At 67.3% G+C, this 17,856-nt stretch overlaps 2 protein-coding genes across 6 annotated transcripts; both read right to left on the reverse strand.

The window, feature by feature from the left end:
* Positions 1-89: 89 nt before the first annotated feature.
* HDAC10 (histone deacetylase 10) lies at positions 90-5,304 on the reverse strand. Of its 3 annotated transcripts, none has more exons than XM_070408044.1 (20): positions 5,023-5,304; positions 4,820-4,954; positions 4,564-4,660; positions 4,238-4,335; positions 4,047-4,151; positions 3,858-3,926; positions 3,557-3,683; positions 3,293-3,358; positions 3,119-3,178; positions 2,953-3,042; positions 2,744-2,850; positions 2,604-2,671; positions 2,259-2,352; positions 2,059-2,143; positions 1,601-1,692; positions 1,404-1,460; positions 1,084-1,162; positions 738-920; positions 492-651; positions 90-364 (listed from the first exon to the last, which is right to left on the reverse strand). In XM_070408044.1, exons 1-20 carry the CDS (start codon positions 5,079-5,081, stop codon positions 354-356), a joined length of 1,842 nt encoding a protein of 613 aa, XP_070264145.1. In that variant the 5' UTR covers positions 5,082-5,304; the 3' UTR covers positions 90-353. The 3 variants fall into 3 exon arrangements, with proteins under 3 accessions (XP_070264145.1, XP_070264143.1, XP_070264144.1); XM_070408042.1 differs by having other exon boundaries at positions 2,259-2,523; XM_070408043.1 differs by lacking the exon at positions 3,293-3,358 and having other exon boundaries at positions 2,259-2,523.
* Positions 5,305-7,695: 2,391 nt separating this feature from the next.
* On the reverse strand, positions 7,696-16,786 carry MAPK12 (mitogen-activated protein kinase 12). Of its 3 annotated transcripts, XM_070411340.1 has the most exons (13): positions 16,574-16,786; positions 16,363-16,492; positions 13,916-13,974; positions 13,030-13,141; positions 12,901-12,930; positions 12,629-12,676; positions 11,606-11,720; positions 11,305-11,376; positions 11,100-11,179; positions 10,941-11,019; positions 10,680-10,853; positions 8,846-8,963; positions 8,177-8,260 (listed from the first exon to the last, which is right to left on the reverse strand). In XM_070411340.1, the coding sequence occupies exons 1-12, from the start codon at positions 16,696-16,698 to the stop codon at positions 8,857-8,859; spliced, it is 1,131 nt and encodes a 376-aa protein (XP_070267441.1). In that variant the 5' UTR covers positions 16,699-16,786; the 3' UTR covers positions 8,177-8,260; positions 8,846-8,856. The 3 variants fall into 3 exon arrangements, with proteins under 3 accessions (XP_070267442.1, XP_070267441.1, XP_070267443.1); XM_070411341.1 differs by lacking the exon at positions 8,846-8,963 and having other exon boundaries at positions 7,696-8,260; positions 16,574-16,782; XM_070411342.1 differs by lacking the exons at positions 8,177-8,260; positions 8,846-8,963 and adding an exon at positions 9,410-10,177 and having other exon boundaries at positions 16,574-16,785.
* Positions 16,787-17,856: the final 1,070 nt, after the last annotated feature.

Here is a 17,856-nt window from a genome sequence, read left to right on the forward strand (position 1 = left end):
TCCTAGAGCGCTTCCGGCTCCGAGCTGCGTTCCCGCAGCGGGGGAAACAGGCCAGGCTCGGGGACACAATAACCGGGACACAATAAACGTTCGCTTAACTGTTTACTGACTGGAGTGGAGGAGCCTGGGCGGGGCCTTCCGAGTGGAGGCGGGTGCGGAGGGGCCCTGGTCGCCGCCGTGGACACAGTCCCCCGCGCCGGTGCCCAGCGCCCAGCGGCCCGGACGGCAGCCTCAGGCAGCGGTGCGCTGCTGAATGTCTAAGCACCGGCTCTCGGGGGACTGTCTTGTAGTGTCACTTCCGGGTGTACATACTCCCGCCCTGGCCGATTCCGCGAGCCACCGGGTCACAGCGCTCAAGCGGGAGCTGCGAAGAGGCGCACGATCAGCAGGGCTATGCCAGTTCCAAGACGGGAGCCCTCTCCCCACGGAGCTCTGAGCCAGACTGTCCCCAGGGCCCAAGCATTCGGCCTGAGCCTTGCTCCCAGCCTCACCCGCCACCTGCAGCATCTTCCACTGCGGCTCTAGCTGCCCCCGCAGGTGCATCAGGGCCTGCGTGTCCTCTGGGGAGGCCACGCATAAGGGGCCCAGGCTGGGGGGTGCCTCTCCGTGCAGCACCTGGGCCAAGACACCTGCCAGCTGGGGTGTGGATTCCTGGGCCAAGGGCAGAGAGGAAAGCCGTGAGTCACTGGCCTCTCCCCGATTCCCACCCCACAGCACATCTGCTCTGCTCAACTCACCTCATCCACAAGGGCCAAGACTCGGCACCCTGCTGGGGCCCGCAACAGTGAGGCCAGGAGCGCAGCCTGGGGGTCCCGCAGGCCATGGTCCAGCCCCAGTGCCAGTAGCACCAGGTCAGGCCGGAAGCTATAGGCCAGGGGCAGCACCAGGGCCAGGAGGAAGTTCAGAAACCCGCCAGTTGTCTGTGGAGGGACGGGCGGCATGACCCCATCCCCTCATCCAGGGGACCAGGGGACACCCCTCCTGCCATCAGGATGCGGGGAAGGGTAGGTGAAGGCCAGGGGCCTGGCCCTTATGATGATACAGTCAGCAGCCACTGCCTGGCCCTGGGACACCACCACTTACCCCGGGCAGTGGCATGGAGACGTGGAACATGGACAGGGCGGCTGCCTCCTTGCCCCTGATGTTCAGCCACAGGTTCCTCCTTCAGGGGAGAGTGGTCACATGGACACGTGTGTGTGTGAGCGAGACGCCACTCACGCTCCAGAGCCAGGACGCCAGAAGGTGAGGCGCAGGAGAGTTCAGGGATGGGGTGCTGGAAGTGCTGACCCTCTGTGCTGGAGACCCTCCTGGCATTGCTCCCAGGGCCCCCGGGGCCACCCAGCCATCTCTCCTGGGGACCCACAGTGACACACCCACCCCATGCAGGAACCCAAGGGGCATACCCATCATCTGCCAGGTCTGATGGCCGATCCAGCTGTCCCACGGCCACACAGAGAAGCCTAGAGAAGGAGGTGGTCCCAGGACAGGCTGTACTCACCCCCTAGCAGTCCATCCCAGAGCCCTCCCACTGTGGCAGCCAGGGCAGGGTGCCCATGGGCCACGCCCTCAGAGACTCGGGCCAGCCAGCGGAGGCTCTCACCTCTGAGCTCCCCGGGAAAGGCCGCACCGAATGGCCACATCCAGAGTGGCAACTGCAGCAGAGGCCGGGGTGGCTGCAATGCCGCTGCTCACCTGCAGGGTGAATGACAGCAGTGGAGGGCAACCCCCAACCGGGCAGACAGACCCACCCGTCCCTTCCCTTGGTCCCGGTCTCCGTGGCTGTCATCTATACACTCTGAGGTCAAATTGCTCCACTTCTGGAAATAAGGTGCTTAAAACTGCACTTGAAATCTCTGCCGAAGAGCACTGAGTAGAGGGCACTGAGGAGCGCCTGTCACCCTGTCCCTAGGGGCTCTTCTGGGAAGCGTCCTGGGCACAAGGCAACATCACACACACATGGCTCTGCACCCCCCTAGCCCTCGCCCCCCCCCCCCGATCCCGGGCCCTGCCCCAGCTCCACAGCCACCCCAGCCCCCCAGCCCCTCCAGGTGCCCCCACCTGCCCATCCAAGATCCTATCCACAAGGTTCAGGACCTTCCCAAGTGCACTGGCAGCCTTGTCCTCGGCCAGGGCCCCGTGTAGGCTGCGGTAGAAAAGCCAAGGGACACAGACACAGGGTGACACAGATCCCAGGTGAGTCACACCAGGGTGCATGGTGGACACAGCCTCACCCCTCTCCCCAGGCCCACGCTGCCCACCTGGCCCAGGACTGCATCTCCTCCTTCAGGGCTGACCCATCCTGATGGGGGACTTCAGGGGGCAGGGCCAGAGCAGTGTCCCGCGACGTCAGAGCTACAGGCGTGCGGACAGGGGGCATGGGGCGGAGGTGCAGCCGGTCCAGGAGTGAGCTCAGCGCCACCGTGGCCTGGGCCGCCGCAGCCTTGAATTCGGGCCCCTCAGACAGCAGAGGTGAGGGCCTCCCCTCTGGGGAGTGGGTGCTGGGGTTCAAGACGGGGGCCGAGTCTAGGGGGGCAGGTCAGAGTCACAGGCACTTTGTGAAAGCCCGAGGCCCTATCCCACCACCCCGCCCAGGCCACACTGACCTTGTTGCTGGAGGCTCGTCCAGTGAGGGACCTGGGCTGCCCGGACACTCTGGATGGACTCCAGGGCGCTGCAGGGAGAGACAGGAGTGGTGAGGCCTGGCCTTGCACCCCCAGCCTTCCCCGCCTGCGGCCCCTCGCACCTGCGATGCGGCACCATGGGCCCGGACAGGGGCGGGGCGGGGTCCCCCAGCAGGGCCTGCACGGTCATGCACACGGACTCGGACAGCGACTCCAGGTTGTAGCCGCCCTGGGAGGAGAGAGGAGGGCAGAGGTGTCACTGGGGCAGAAGGCCCCTCCGACTGCACCTCGGCCTCCGGTCCCTGGACCCCGCCCTGCTCGCCACAGTCACCTCCAGCAAGGCGCAGACCCGGCCGCCGGCCAGCACCCGCAGCAGCTGCGTGAGGTGGGCAAAGCACTCTGGCGTGGCCTGCATCTGCCCCTGGAACCAGAGCCAGGTATGATGGGGGCCTGGCCACCGGGCACCAGAAGCCCTCCAGGTCAGGCCAGGCCCTCACCTCGGGGTCCCCGATCGCTGAGTCAAATCCTGCCGAGACCAGCACCAGCTCAGGATCAAACTGCAGGCAGAACCGGGTGAGGAGGGAGTGAAGGGAGGCCCATCAGAGAGACCCCCCCCCCCCACAGGACCTGTTCTTCTCTGATGGAGTCGGGGGGGACCCCCCCATAGTCACCTCAAAAGCCAGGGGGAGCAGCACGTGCAGGAAGGCGGCCAGGTAGTCAGCATTTCCCATCCCCACCTGCAGCCACGGGTGTCAGAGTTGGGCCCAGCAAGGGCGAGCTGTGGGGTCTTCACCCCTCATGCCTGGCTCTGGGGGTGACCCTGGGAGGACACCCTGAACTACACTCAGGAGGCCCGGAGCTATAGGGTTGGGGATCTGGGCAGGGGGTGGGGTGGGGTGGGGTGGGTTGGGCTCCCGGAGGGTGCAGGGTGGCACCTGGTTCCAGGGCAGATTGACAGTGAAGCCTCGGCCCCGCCCCTGCCCGACAGCTACTGCGTCCGACTCCTGCAGGTAAGGCCAGAAGCGCCCGTGCTCATAACGGTGCCAGGAGAAGTAGAGGATGCTGGGAATAACAGGCCAGGGTCAAAGTTCAGAGGTGACCCTCAGCCCCACAGCCCCTCACACAACTCTGACGCTGGAGCACACAGCTGTCATCTGGCTAGGACTCCCCCAGGCCAGGCCGTGTGCCCCGAAGCGTGGGGGCCCAGGGAAGGGTGGCACCCCCACCCCAGCTCACCTAGGGTCGTCCTCAAAGGTGTACTGGGTGCCCTGGCCATGGTGGATGTCCCAGTCAACAATGAGGATCCTGGGGACACAGCACTGGGCTCACCGCGGGGCAGGGCCTCTGCTCCAGGCCAGGAGGCCAGCCCAAGATGGGAAGGGGCTGGGTGGGGGGCACCCCACCTGCGGCCGGCCCAGCACACACCTGTGCAGCCCGTGCTTCTGCTGGGCATGTCTGGCCGCGATGGCCACGTTATTGAACACGCAGAATCCGTTGGCGGCAGCCCTCTGGCTGTGGTGCCCAGGAGGCCTGAGGGTGAGAGTGGGGCGTGGGGCCTGTCGGGGTCGTCCTCTGCCCACACGTGGGGGCAGCCAGGGGAGAGGGACGGCTCTCACCTCACCAGGGCGAGCCCATTGTGCACAGCTCCTGCCAGGACGGCATCCACCAGCTGCAGCCCGGCCCCGGCGGCCAGCCGTGCGCTGTGGAAGGTGCTCTGTGGGGGCAGAGGTGCAGGTGAGCCCCCGCCGGCTACCCCACACAGACTCTGCCCACGTCTGCGCCAGGCTGCAGGGCACCGAGTGCTCAACGGAAGGGGCCAGGCCGGTCCCAGGTGCCAGCCGCAGCAGCTATGCAAGGCACGGGCACGTCCAGGAACACAGGGACCTCGGCCAGGTCGGCAGCCGCGAACAGGCATGGGTGGGTGGGTCCCCGGGGCACGAACCGGATGCAAGTAGACGGCATCGTACTGTCCAGACAGTGCCCGGAGCTCCTCCGTGCCCAGGGCCTGAGTCCCTCGCATCAGGGCCACGTACTCCGGGCTGCAGAGGGGCAGGGAGGCAAGGCAGAGTAGCCAGAGGAATGGGGTGGCGGGGAGAGAGAGGGGCTGCACCGTGGGGCTGCCCACCCGCCCAATGGTGAAGCCGAGGTGAGGGCCTGGCCGGCTGGGTGGGCTCAGGTGTGGCTGCGGGGGGTCCCACCTGTGCACCAGGCCCAGCTCTGCCTCCGAGGCCTCTCGGGCGGCCAACCGCAGGCACCGCTGCTCCAGGCCCCGCTGCTGCAGGAGCCCCATGGCGGCGGTCAGGCGCTCCGGGCGCTCGATCTCACACTCGGGGCTGTGGACAGAGAGCTCAGACTCCAGCCTCCTCCCCGCAGCTCCCCGCCTCGCCCAGGTGACACTCACTCCTCCCACAGCAGCCGGGGCGCCGTCATGTCCTCGTGGTACACCAGGGCGGTGCGCATGGCCCCGGTGGGTGGGAGGGCCCAGCCGCCCGCACTCGAAGGTGACTGCACTGCCCTCCCCACCTCGCAGCCCCCGGGAGCAGGGAACGCCGGGCGCGGCGGGGCTGGGGCTGGGGCTGGGGCTGCAGGCGGGGAGGAGGCCGCGGGCTGCAGGCGGGGAGGAACCGCAGCGCCCAGGCGGGGAGAGGGGAGCCAGAGCCCGGTCGACCGGGCGGCACCTGGAGTCCGGCTTCCGGCTTCCTCCGACCCGCCCTCCCGCTGCAGCCCAGCTCCGCCTCCTCCTCGCAGCCTGCGGCTGGCTCCCCGCTAGAGACCGGAGGGGACGCGGGTGCGAGCCGAGGGCCAGGGTGCCCGGGACCCCGCAGTGTCTCGGCGGCCCCAGCCCCACCTCCCCGCGCAGCCCAGGCTCTGGGAGGAGCGCGAGGGAGGGAGGGCGGAGCCCGGGGCCTCCGGAGCCAGGCCGTCCGGGGTGAGGGCTTGGCGCGGCCTGAGCTGCCCCCGTGCGCAGCGCTGCCCCCGGGGTTTAAGGAGGGAGCGACAGGGCCCTGGCCGGTGTGTCTCCGTTGGCTGGAGCGGCATCAGGTTGCTGGTTCGATTCCCCACCTGGGCACATACCCAGGTCGCGGGTTTGATCCCTGGTCGGTACTACGGGAGGCAGCCGATGGCTGTTTCTCTCTCTAAAATCACTTAAATGTTTAAAGAAGGGATGCCCAGCCGGTGTGGCTCAATAGATTGAGCGCGGACCCGTGCACCGCGGTCACAGGCTGGATTCCCCGTCTGGGCACAGGGCCGGGTTTGGGGCTCCATCCCCAGCAGGGGGCGCGCAGGGGGCAGCCCATGGGTGTTCCTCTCGCATCGACGTTTCTATCTCTTCCTCTCTCTAAAAATCAATACAAACATTTTTTTAAAGGGGGGGAGTGACAGGATCCGATTTAAGCTCCAGGAAGGTCCCTGCTGAAGAGCGGACCAGTCGGAAGGTCAGGGCAGTGGCCGGGAAGCTGGACCCGAGACGCGGCAGGTGGGGCCCGGGAAAGGCGGAGGGAGAGGGAGGATCTGGGCGAGGGGTGAGGGGCTGAGCGACGGATGAGGGACTGAGCGACGGATGACGGCAGCACGGGCACAGCCACAGAGCACGACGCCGGAGAGGAAGCCACCGCGAGCCGCGGGCCTGAAACCCAGGAGCTTTGGACTGGGCCCTGGGGCGGGTCTCCAGGAGGAGAGGTGGGCGTGGCCCAGGGGCGGGTGTCTGGGGGCGTGGTCATGGGCCAGGATTCTGGGGGCGGTTCTCTAGGGGCGAAGGGTGGGCGTGGCCATGGGCGGGTGTCTTGGGGCGTGGTCACGGGGCGGGTCTCCAGGAGGAGGGACGTGAGCGGGGCCCTGGTATCTAGGAGGCGAGGCGTGGGCGGGGCCACGGGGTGGGTTCTAGGGGCGTGGTCATGGGTCAGGGTTCTGGGGGCGGGTCTCCAGGAGGAGAGGTGGGCGTGGCCTAGGGGCGGGTGTCTGGGGGCGTGGTCATGGGCCAGGGTTCTGGGGGCGGGTCTCCAGGAGGAGAGGTGGGCGTGGCCTAGGGGCGGGTGTCTGGGGGCGTGGTCATGGGCCAGGGTTCTGGGGGCGGCTCTCTAGGGGGCGAGGGATGGGCGTGACCCAGGGGCGGGTGTCTAGGGGCGTGGTCATGGGCCAGGGTCTGGGGGCGGGTCTCCAGGAGGAGGGACGTGGGCGGGGCCACGGGGCGGGGCGGGGATCTGGGCGGTGGGACCCTGGAACCGGACTGCCCCCAGTCCTGGTCCTTAGTTGCCCCGTCATTGCAGGGGCTCTGGGGAGACTCCAATTGGGTCACTTGGGGTCAGGCGCCCGCCAATGACCGCGGCCAGGGAATGGCGCGCTCTGATTGGCCACCCGGCGACATGTGGCCACGGGGCACGGTGGGCCTGGAAGACCCTGTTCGGATTCCGGAGAGGAGGGTCCTGACGGGAGAGGGTCCCAGAGGCGCGGAAGGCCTCTGATGAGGGGCCGGGGCCACTGTGGCAACGCAAACGGCCGTATTTGGCGGGACCCACTGCGCGTGCGCCCAGCCCGACTCCAGACCGGGGAGACCGGCCGTGCCCGCTTTGGGGCGCCTGCTCCGCGGACAGGTGGGGGAGCCAGGGAGCCAGCAGCGCGAGGGGCTCCCGGTCCGGAGGCAGCGCTCGCAGGCGGCGTGGCCGGCAGAGGGCGCCACGGGCTCAGCGATGGCGCTGGGATGCGGCCGTGGGAGGGGCGGGAGGGGCCCACGCTCTCCTGAGACTCGGGCGGGAGCGCGGGGAGCTCAGCGGCTGGGGCTCGGCCCCAGGCTGGCCCCTAACCACAGCCCCCACTCCCATCAGACTCTGCCCCAAGGTCGGGCTCTGGAGTCCGAGCCATCGGAAAAAGGTCACCCCGAAAGGGAGAACAAGCCCTAGGGTGGGGGCTCTGGGCTCGGGGCGCCCTGGCACAGAACAGGGGAAGTGGGCCCCAGCTCTGTGACCCGGGAAGGGGGGCTGAGGCTGCGGGGCTGGCCTCCTTCCTCTGCCAGGCGGCTCGGAGGCCTGGAGGGGGGTCCCCCCCGCCGAGAATCAGGAAGTGAAGCCACAGTGGGAACTCTACAAAAGGGTTTATTTCCTCCCAGCCGTGTGGGCACCACAAGGACAGTGCACATTCCAGCTGGGCGTGCAAGATTGTCCCTGAGTCAGCGCCTGCGCCCTTCCTGTCCTTCCTCTCCCCGGGAGCTGGGCCTCGGCTTCACCAAGCAGAGCTGGAGGCCAGGCCTGCACCCCAAGCCCCGCCCCGCCCCGCTCCCCCCAGGCTCTGCGGCTTCCTGCTGCACCCTGCTCAGGGGACCACTGCGGAGGCCAGCCCCAGGTCAGGAGGGTGCCCTGTGCAGCAAGTCCACATGCCCCTCCAAGGCTAGGCTGAGCTGGGGGCCTGGGAGTGGGGCCACGGGCTTGGGGGATGGAGTGCATGGAATGAGGAGTCTCCAGGGGTGCAAGCTCCAGCCAAGGTCACAGGGCTCCCCGCTCCCAGGCGGAAGTGCCAGCCAGGGTCCCCAAGACGTCCCACCACCCCCTCCGGGCCCAGGGGTCTTCACAGGGCTGTCTCCTTGGAGGACTTGGCCCCCAGCTGCCGGGGGGGCCTGAAGCTGAGCACCTCTTTATACGTGTCACCTGGGGTGGGGTGAGAGCGAGAGAGATGGAGAGTCAGGGGAGAAGGAGCCCAATCACCTCTCAGAATCAGCGAGCACGCGCGCGCACACACACACACACACACACACGCCCACGTGCACACACACGCACACACACGTACACACGCGCGCGTGCACACACACACACAAATAATAGATAAAAGGAATTAACCCACAGTTCACGCCACTTCGGACACCAATGACCCAAAATAAGTGCTGGGCCCAGCCCACGGGGCTCACTCAGAGCGGCAATGAGTCCAAAGAGAGTCCACGCAGGGTGGGGTGGGGCGACCTCCCAGGCCCAGACCACTGCCCAGGGCACCATGCCCCCAAACATCAGGGTCACAGGTCACGGCTGGGGTGTAGGGGCCAGGTGGGCTTCTCTGTCCCATACCCACGACTCCGTCCCAGGCCACAGCCACTGTCAGGCCACCCGAGTTTGTCCACAGTGACCATCCACCCTGACGGGGCTCCTGGGACTCAAAACCCCTGCCCCTGAGGTGGCAGGCGGGCTCTGGCCCCACAGCCTGCCTCTGCAGACAGAGATGTCCTAGGAAGGCAAACCTACGTCCCGTCCCGTCAGGCGAGCAGCTGCTCAGGGTCCCGCCGAGACACGCTGAGTCTCTGGAGGCTTAAAGGAGATGGAGTCCCTCCACCAGCCTCACCAGGTGGCCGTGTCCCCTGAACTGTGCCCACCGTGAGCCGTCCAAAGGCGAGGCGGGAAGACAAAAGACAAAGGCAGGTGGAGGGCCTGCTCTGCTCCCCTCTGGCCAGTCTGCAAGTGGACAGGTTCCGCTCGGCCTGCCCCAGCCTCTCCCTCTCCCCTGGCTGGTGGGGTGCCAGTTCGGGGGACACGGGCACGCCACAAGCCCCACTCGGGACACACTGCCCTCAGCAGGCGGCCTGTGGGTGTATCCCCTCTCCTCCTAAGGCAGGGGCTGCCCACACCGGGAAGGTCTGTGAAGAGGCCACTGCTGCTGAGCCGGCTTCTTTCCCCAGGGAAACAGGAAGTGCTGAAGGTTTGTGTCCTGACCCGGGACTCAGCCACAAAAAAAGGCCACGTGTCCACCCTGGTCTGAAGCAGAACTCTCATGGTTTGTGTGGGCGGGGACCACAGAGAGGATCCAGCCGCTGGCGGTTTTCAGATCTTTTTTTAGCAACAGGAAACTTTCACCAAATCCAGCGTAGAAGCACAAAACAGCACAGACGAGGGTGGAGTCCCTGCTGGGGGCACCAAGGAACCCAGGGGTCCTAAGGAACATAGTTTGGGAACTGCAACCCATCCAGCCCCACCCCTGCCCCCTAGTGCAGGACTAAGGCCCTGGGTCCGAGGCAAAGGCAGGAGGGGGGCCTAGAACACAGTGGCGGCCGTGAACCATGGCTGCAGTAGGGCTAACGCTGCTCTCACATCCCTGCACCCCCAGGGCTGGTCCTGCAACCACCACAAGACACCACACCCAGCCCTCGTGGCCGCCCTTCTGCAGCGCAGAGGGACAAGGCCAGTCCCGGCGTGGGCATCGGGACCACAGCAGAGCGAGGCCTGGGGACTGGCCGGGCAGGCATCCTGGAACCCAGCTTGAGGCTGAGCAGGTCTAGTTTGACCCTCAGAAACGAGGGGAAGGGCCCTTGGTGTAAGGGGGTGACCAGCCCAAAGCCTGAAGGTGCAGAGCAGCTCTGGGGTGGGGGTGGGGGGTCGGAACTGCTCAGAGGGGCTGTAGGGGACAGGCAAGGAGGGGTGAGGTACTGTGGGCTGGCTGGGGGGGTCTTATCCCACCGGCAGGAAATGAAGGGCATGCAGTTATTCAGGTGAAAGGGGTCATGAAAGGGGCACGGAGAGGCAAGATCAAGTTCAAGGGGCGTCAGCAGCCCAGCCAGTGTGGCTCAGTGGTTGAGCATCCACCTGTGAACCAGGAGGTCATGGTTGGGGGCTTAATGCCCAGCAGGGGGAGTGCGGGAGGCAGCCGATAGATGATTCTCTTTCATCATTGATGTGTCTATCTCTCTCTCCCTCTCCCTTCCTCTCTGAAGTCAATAAAAATATTAAAAGGGAAATAAGAGATGTGAGCAGAGGCCTGGAGACAAGTGGTTGTGAAGGGGCTCCAGGGCGGCCGGGCCTGTGGCCTGGAGGCGGGACTGGGAGAGGGAAGTGCTCACTCTGCCCTGAGCTGGGAGCTGCCCCCGTGTGACGTCCACGCTCCCATGGGTGCCCAGCCCCGGCAGGAGTCCCCGCTCTCCCTTGAGTCCTTCAGCTTCACCCAGAGGTCACCGTGGCCAGGACGCCCCACTGCCCTCTGACCTCCTGCTGTGTCCCTTACCTGGCGAGCCCAGGACTCTGAGCCCCGGCAACCTGCATGGGGTTCACGGGGTGCCGCCTCAGGCCCCGCCCAGAGCCCTCCACTCACGCTTCCACTCGTCCAGGGTGCGGTCCACGTCGTCAAAGGACTCGTCGTACTTCTGGGCCTGGGGCTCATCCTCCGCGTCGTGCAGCGACTCGAAGTACGGGTGGGTCAGGGCCTCGGCCGCCGTCACCCGCTGCTCTGCGTCCAGCACCAGCATTTTCTCCAGGAGGTTCACCGCTGGGGGGAGGGCGGGTCAGGCTGGGCAGGGGGGCCCCACGCGCGCCCCAGGTCACTGACCCCTCGCTCCCCCAAGTCCCGCCCTACCCAGAGGGCTTGCATTGGTCAGAATGGAGGCAAAATCCTTCTTCTCCAACTCGGGGAGGCCCTTCATGTAGTTCTTCGCCTGTGTGGGCGGGAAGGGTGAGCGGCCAGCTCCCGGGGCACCCCCCCCAGACCCCCAGCCCCACCCACCTCCCCACTGACATCCGTGCTCTGCAGCCTCTGGACAAACTCGTCGGGTGGCGTGCCCGTCACCTTCAAGATCTCCTTCAGCTGGTCCAGGTCTCGGCCGAGCTCAGGAGCACCGCCTGGGCCAGAGAGCAGGGCTCCCACCCCCGCCCACAGCGGGACGGTGCCCAGCCCCTCCCCCGCCCCCTCCCGCCCACCTGGCCCCATAGGTGCAGGATACGGTCGTTGCCCTTGAACAGCGTCTTCCCTGTGATCATCTCCGCCATGATGCAGCCCACGGACCAGATGTCCACTGAGGGAGAAGCCCCCTCATTAGGGCTGTGGGCCGGGGGTGGGGGAGGGATGCACAGGGGGGACATGGGCACGGGGGGGGGGGGGGGGCCCCCTCTGGCCGGCCACACCCTCCTGGCTCCATCCCAGCTCCCAGCTCAGCAGCCATGGGCGGGGGCGGGGGGGGGGGGGGCGGGGGAGTCCAGCCGGGAGGTGGAGGCAGGCAGTGGCCCTGTCTCTGGACCTCTCACCTGTCTGTGTGTAGTGCATCCAGTTCAAGATGACCTCAGGCGCCCGGTACCACCGCGTCACTACGTATCCAGTCATCTCGCTGTCGGCCTGCCTGGCCAGGCCAAAGTCCAGGATCTGCAGCCAGCATCAGGAAGGGGGGGGCAAAGGGGCCCCCGGGGAGTGAGTGGGCCAGCCTGTGGGCCAGGGGGCCCCAAGCGGCTGGGGACACTGGGCTCCTGCCACCCCTCCAGGGCCTGAGGTCACAGCCGCGGGCCCTCCAGCCTCCCTGGGCTCCTCCCCACGGTGCTCCCCGCCCACCCTCAGGACCAGGTGCCCTGGCGTCTCCCTCCCTGCTCCTCACTCCCCGTCCCCTAGATCAGTGATGGCGAACCTATGACACTCGAATTCATTTTCTTGGTTGATTTTTCTTTGTTAAATGGCATTTAAATATATAAAATAAATATCAGAAATATAACTCTTTGTTTTACTGTGGTTGCAAAGATCAAAAAATTTCTCTATGTGACACGGCACCAGAGTTAAGTTAGGGTTTTTCAAAATGCTGACACGCCGAGCTCAAAAGGTTCGCCGTCACTGTCCTGGATCCTAGCCAGCACCTTTGGGAAGGTCTTTTTTTTTTAAATTTTTTAAAATTGATTTCAGAGAGAAGAAAGGAGAGGGATAGAGACATCAATGATGAGAGAGAACCACGCGCCCCCACACTGGGGATGGAGCCTGCAACCCAAGGACGTGCCCTGACCCGGAATCGAACCGCGACCTTCTAACCACTGAGCCACTCCAGCTGGGCTGGGAAGGTCTCTCAGGTCCTGCCCGAGCTCAGGAAGGAGGGACCACTACCTGCCCCCCCCCCACCTCAAGCAGAGTGTGCCCAATGCCACCCCCATCAAGGGCCTCCCCAGGGCCCATCTGGCCATCAGCTGCGTGGCCACTGCCTCACGGCTGATCCCTCTGCCTGGTCTGGGGACCGGGGCGTGGCAGGCAGATGGGCAGGTGGGAGGGAGCCTGAGCCCCAACCCCACACACACCTTCAGCTCACAGTCCTCGTTCACTGCCAGGTTGCCGGGCTTCAGGTCCTGGGGGTGGACGAAAGGTGGCTGTGCCAGGGCAGGAGCCGGGGCAGCGGCAGAGCCCGGGAGCAGACGCACGGGGGAGGGAGAGGTGCCCAGGCCCGGGCTGTGTGCAGACGGCGTGACACCCTCTGGACTCCTTCGTGCCCCCACAGGTGGGAGACAGGCTCCTAGGGGTTGAGCCCCTGGAACGCCCGGAGCAGGGAAGCTCCCTCCCCCCCAGGACTCACCCTGTGAATGACACCGGCCGCGTGGATGTACTGTGGGGACAGAGAGGGTCAGGGTCAGCCGTGTGGGCTCACGGGCCCCCACAGCCGCGGACCAGCCAGGGGACGGCCGCCTTCGCCCGCAGGCCTCACCTTCAGCCCCTTCAGCATCTGGTAGACGAGGAACTGGACGCGGTCCTCGCTCAGCGTCTCGTGCTTCATGAGCTTGCCCAGGTCCGTGCCCATGAACGGCATGACCAGGTAACTGTGGGTTGGGGCAGGCTCAGACCCAGGAAGACACCAGGCCCGGACCTCCAAGCACCCACCCCCTCCCCCACCCCAGAATGTCCTGGGGGCAGGGACTGTGCCAGGCGAGGGGCTGGGGACCCAGTGCTCACAGGCAGGGGAGGGCGGGCCTGCGGGCGGGGCGGGAAAGCAGGACACTGGGGTCCGAGGGGTATCACACAGGGGAGGTGGAGGGAGACGGAGCCAGAGACATTTACTCCTGGCCAGTGTGGGTCCTTGACCTCCGCAAGGTCAGGCGGCAGGGAGCCGGTCCTCCCAGCCCTTCCCGGGCCAGGCCCCTGGCTCCTGGCCGACAGCAGTGTGAGCCCAGGGGATGCTGCCCAGGCAGCCACAGGGCAGGCACCATGCCGCCCCGCCCTGCCCCTCCCCTCCCGAAAAGGTCAGCAGCTTCAGTTATGGCCACACACTCAGTGCCAGGGCCCAGGGGACAGGACCTGCCAGTTAACAAATACTCAGGCCCAAGGCTCGCACCTCCCGCACTGGAGACAGCCTGGTGCCCATGGTGGCGGGAAGAGGAGGCCCAGGTCCCACCCGGCCATGCCCGTGTGTGGGTCCCAGGGAAGGGGACTGTGGTGTGAAGACGGGGTGGGCAGAGTGCACCCCGACCCCCTCCAGGCTATAGGGAGAGGCCTGCCTTCAGCGGGTCCCCACACCAACCCAGACTCCGAAGTTGGCGCCCAGGAGTGGCCCCGCACCCCTCCACCCTGCCCGGCCGGCCCAGACCGGAACTCACAAGTCTGTGAAGTCATCCAGGGTCTCATCTGGAGTGAACACGTCCAGCAGCCCGATCACCTGGGGAGGCAGCGGAGCGCCAGGTGGGAGGGGGCCCCGCCCCCCGAGCCCCCGAAGGCTGGCACCAGGCTCCGGGCAGGAAAGTCCCCTACAGCTGTCCCCATCTCCCCCACGGTCCACAGGGCCAGCTCTGCCCACTGGCAGCGCCACCCAGCCCTGGCACACCTGCCCACAGATGCAGGCTATTTTGGGACGGTGACAGCTGGGATCCTGTGGGGGAGGGGCAGCCCCAGCCTGAATCGGCGCCCGGCCATCCAAGGAGCTCCCGCTCCAGGCCCTTCCTGTCCATTGAAAACCTGGGACGAGGATGGGGACTGCCTCCCAGGGGAGAGCCGGCATCCGGCATCCGGCAGGTACTTCCTAGGGCTGGGCTCTGCTGGAGGCCCCAGCAGGCAGCGCCGGGGCCAAACCAGCAGGCAGACCCGGCCCTGCAGACCCGGCCGGCCAGGGTGATGGGAGCAGGAGGGACTGGGACAACTGGCAGCCCGACTCAGGGCGGCCTCCAGGGGCTCAGGGAAGCCTGCACCTCTGAGCAGGTGGATGGGCCTGGCAGAGGCCACACCTGGCAGAGGCCATGGGAATGGAGGCAGAGGAGACGAGAACCCTTCGAGCACTTGAGGAACATGGGGAGGGAGGCCAGGTGGCCGAGGCCCAGGCCGGGGAGCAGCCAGGCAGAGGCCGGAGGGAGCCTGAGCAGGCCCTCGCGTGCCAGGGGAAGGCTTGGCTTCGATCCCAGAGCCGACAAGGAAGGGTTCAGACAGGCGTGACACGGACTGCAGGGACAGACGGAGTGAGGCGAGGACACGAGGTGAAGGGACAGCTAGGCGCCCACTGCGGCCTCCAGGGCCAGAGTCATGGCAGGGGAGGGGGTGTCCAGAGAGAGGTCAGAGGCAGGTGAGGCCCAGGGAGATGGGGAGAATGTTTGAGCAAGAAAAGGACAGAGTCCTGGAGGTCAGGGGCCGTCAGGCTGAAGGAAACGGAGATGTCTGTGCCTCTGAGGTGTGGGGGGTTGGACGGGGAGGAGACAGAAGTGGGGGCGGAGGAGCAGAGCAGGGTGGGCGTGGGTGGCAACTCCTCCACCTGCCGCTGCACCCGGCCTCTGAGAACTCGTCCCCCACCCCCCAGGGAGGGTCCATCACAGACCGAGCTCCTGGCTTGTGTGCTGTGTGCCCTGGAGGCTGCAGCGCCCACCTGCTGGTGGGCCGAGTGAGGGGCACGGGAGGACCGCTGGCACTGGGGGAGGGGGCAGCACAGGCCCAGGGGGAGCAGGCCTGAGGGGGGTCCTGCCAGGGTAGGATGGGTGGGTGGGAGTGGGGGCGATGAGGGAGAAGTCGGATGAAGCCTTGGGTAGGAGAGTCTGCCCTTGTGGGGGGCGTGGGGGAGACAAGGCCCGGGCGTGCCCAGGTGTGACGGGGAGACAGTGAGGCCGAGGCTGGGCTGACATCCACCATGAACAGATTTCACCTGGGAAGGGGGGGCCAGTTTCCTGGGGACCCCTTTCCTGAGGGGAGGCCGGTGGCTCCCATGACCCAGGAGGGGCCAGACCAGGTGTCAGGAGCACGATGAGCCAGGGTCGGGGTGCCCAGACCTCAGACTGGGCACAGATGGGGGTGAGGCAGGGGTGCTGGGGGTGGGGCAGAGTTCTTGGCCGCAGGGGTCTGTGCGGAGAAGGGGGTCTGTGGGAGCTCCCTGGCCCGGCAGCCGGCAATGGCCACCAGAGCCAGGCCGTGGCAGCCAAGGGTGGTGTCCTGTGGGCAGGTCCGGAAGCAGGGAGGCCTCTCCCTGGTGGGGGCCAGATCCGCCTCTCCCCCACTGTCCATGATCCCCGGCCAGAGATGCGATGGGGCATCTGTGTGTTGGTCACTGTGCCCAGTGCCCTCCCCACACCAGCTCCCCAAACCCTTCCCTCACCAGAGACCCCCGGGCCCTGAGGTGACAGGGCCAATCATTACCCCATTCCGTGCCCAGCTCTGCCTTCCCAGGGCCCCAGGGCCTCAGGCCGCTCAGCAGGTGGATGGCAGCAGAGTGGGCTCAAGACGGGCAGGGCAGGGAGGGCTGGAGAAGGCCCCTCGGCGGGCGCGGGAGGCGGCGGGAGGCGAGGTGCCCCTCCCAGTTAGAGAGCTGCCCAGGATTTGGGGTGACACCCGGGCCAGCCTCCTTCCAGGGGCCTGAGCTGCAGAGCCAGGTGGCCCAGGAAGAAGCCCAGATGGGTCCCCATCCTTTCCAGGGCCGGCCCGGGAGGAGCGGGCTGGGGCGGGGGGAGCAGTCTGTCTGTCTGTCCGTCTCTGACCATCAGCTCCGCCCCCACAGGGGGCTGCCTCAGTGGCCGGTGGGAGGGGCGGGCCTGGGGCAGGAGGCGCGGAGGCGGCGGCGGGGCGCGGCACTCACGTTCTCGTGGCGCATGTGCTTGAGGAGGCGCAGCTCGCGGTAGGCGCGCTTGGCGTACAGCTCCGACTGGAAGGGCCGGTACAGCTTCTTGATGGCCACCTTGGCGCCCGTGCGGCTGTCCACGGCCGAGCTGCGGACGCAGGGCTCAGCGAAGGGCCGGACACCCCGCCGGACACCCCGCCCCGGCCCCCGCCCGGCCCGCCGCGCTCACCAGACCGCGCCATAGGCGCCCGAGCCCACGGGCTGCAGGTCCTGGTACACGACGCGCACCTCCCAGGCGGTCTTGGTCACCTCCTGGCGGTAGTAGCCCCTGCGGGCGGGCGGCGGGGAGCTCATGGGCGGCGGGACTCCCCGGGCTGGCGCTCCGTGCCCGGTTCTCCCTCCGGTTCCCCGGAGCGCCCAGCCCGACGCCGGCCGGGCGGCGCGCGCCCCTCCCCGGCCGCTGGACCAACCGGCCCCCGGGCCGCGCACACGTGACGCCCCGCCCGCCCTCCGGCTCTGGCCCCTCCGGAAACCCGGGGCGGCGGCCGGGGAAGGCGGGAGGCGGGGGAGAGGCGGACACGGGGGCGGGCAGCTCAGGCCCAGCCTGGAACCGACGCGGCGCCGGAGACCCCGGCCCGTCTCCGCACTCAGGCTGGACTCCCGGCCCGGGTCTCAGCAGGGGCCCCGGGAGCTCCTGTCTCCTCCTTCCTAACCAGGCCCCCAGGGCCCGGCCTGGCCCGCAGGACTTGTATGCCCACCCCCAGCTCACTGTCCACCAGCTCCGCCAACACCACCCGCCCTCCCCACCCCCCCTGCGGGTGCCCCACCCGAGGTCCCTGAGCTGAGTCCATGCCCTGTGTGCACCTCCCCAGCCCCCCAGCACGCCCCTTCCCCGGCGGGTCCATCCATCCTCTGCGTGTGGTCCCCCAGCACCTGTCTTGTCTGCACCCCCTTTTCCAAATGGGGGAGTTGGTTCTGTCTCCCAAACTGAGGGTGCACCCCCAGCACCCCTCCCTGTGACCACTGGCCCCAGGCCTCCCCAACTCAGGAGCCAGAGAGGTGGTCCCGTAGGTCCCCTTGGTCCCGATGCACCCCCAGCTCCCTCTCCCCTCCCTCGGCATCTGGGGAGTCCGCTCCAAGCATTTGCAAGTCCTTCTGCCTGGCCACCCCCCTGTGCAGCCCCTGTCCAGCTTCCTCCCTCCTCTTTGTCCTTCAGGGCCCTGCCTGCGCCTCTCCTCTCTCGGGAAGGTGTGCTGACCCACTCCAGCTCTCAGCACCCCCTTGCTCCTCTTGGTGGGGGCATCATCCTCTCGGGAGTCAGACCCCGTCCTGGACCAGAGAGGTTTTGAAGGGCAGAGCCCCCCGCCCGGTGAGCCAGGGCTGCAAGGGAGGGGGTAACAGGATCCCCGGCCCCCGCCCGCCCTCCCTGCCCCCCACCATGAATCAGCAGCTCAGCGGCCGGGCCAGCCAGAGCAGCTTTACACCTGGGGCGCCTGCCTGCGGGGGATGCTG

The sequence above is a fragment of the Myotis yumanensis genome, unplaced genomic scaffold, assembly GCF_028538775.1.
Source record: "Myotis yumanensis isolate MYYU_CA2020_CCGP unplaced genomic scaffold, mMyoYum1.0.hap1 SCAF_3, whole genome shotgun sequence".
Taxonomy (NCBI): Eukaryota; Metazoa; Chordata; class Mammalia; order Chiroptera; family Vespertilionidae; genus Myotis; species Myotis yumanensis.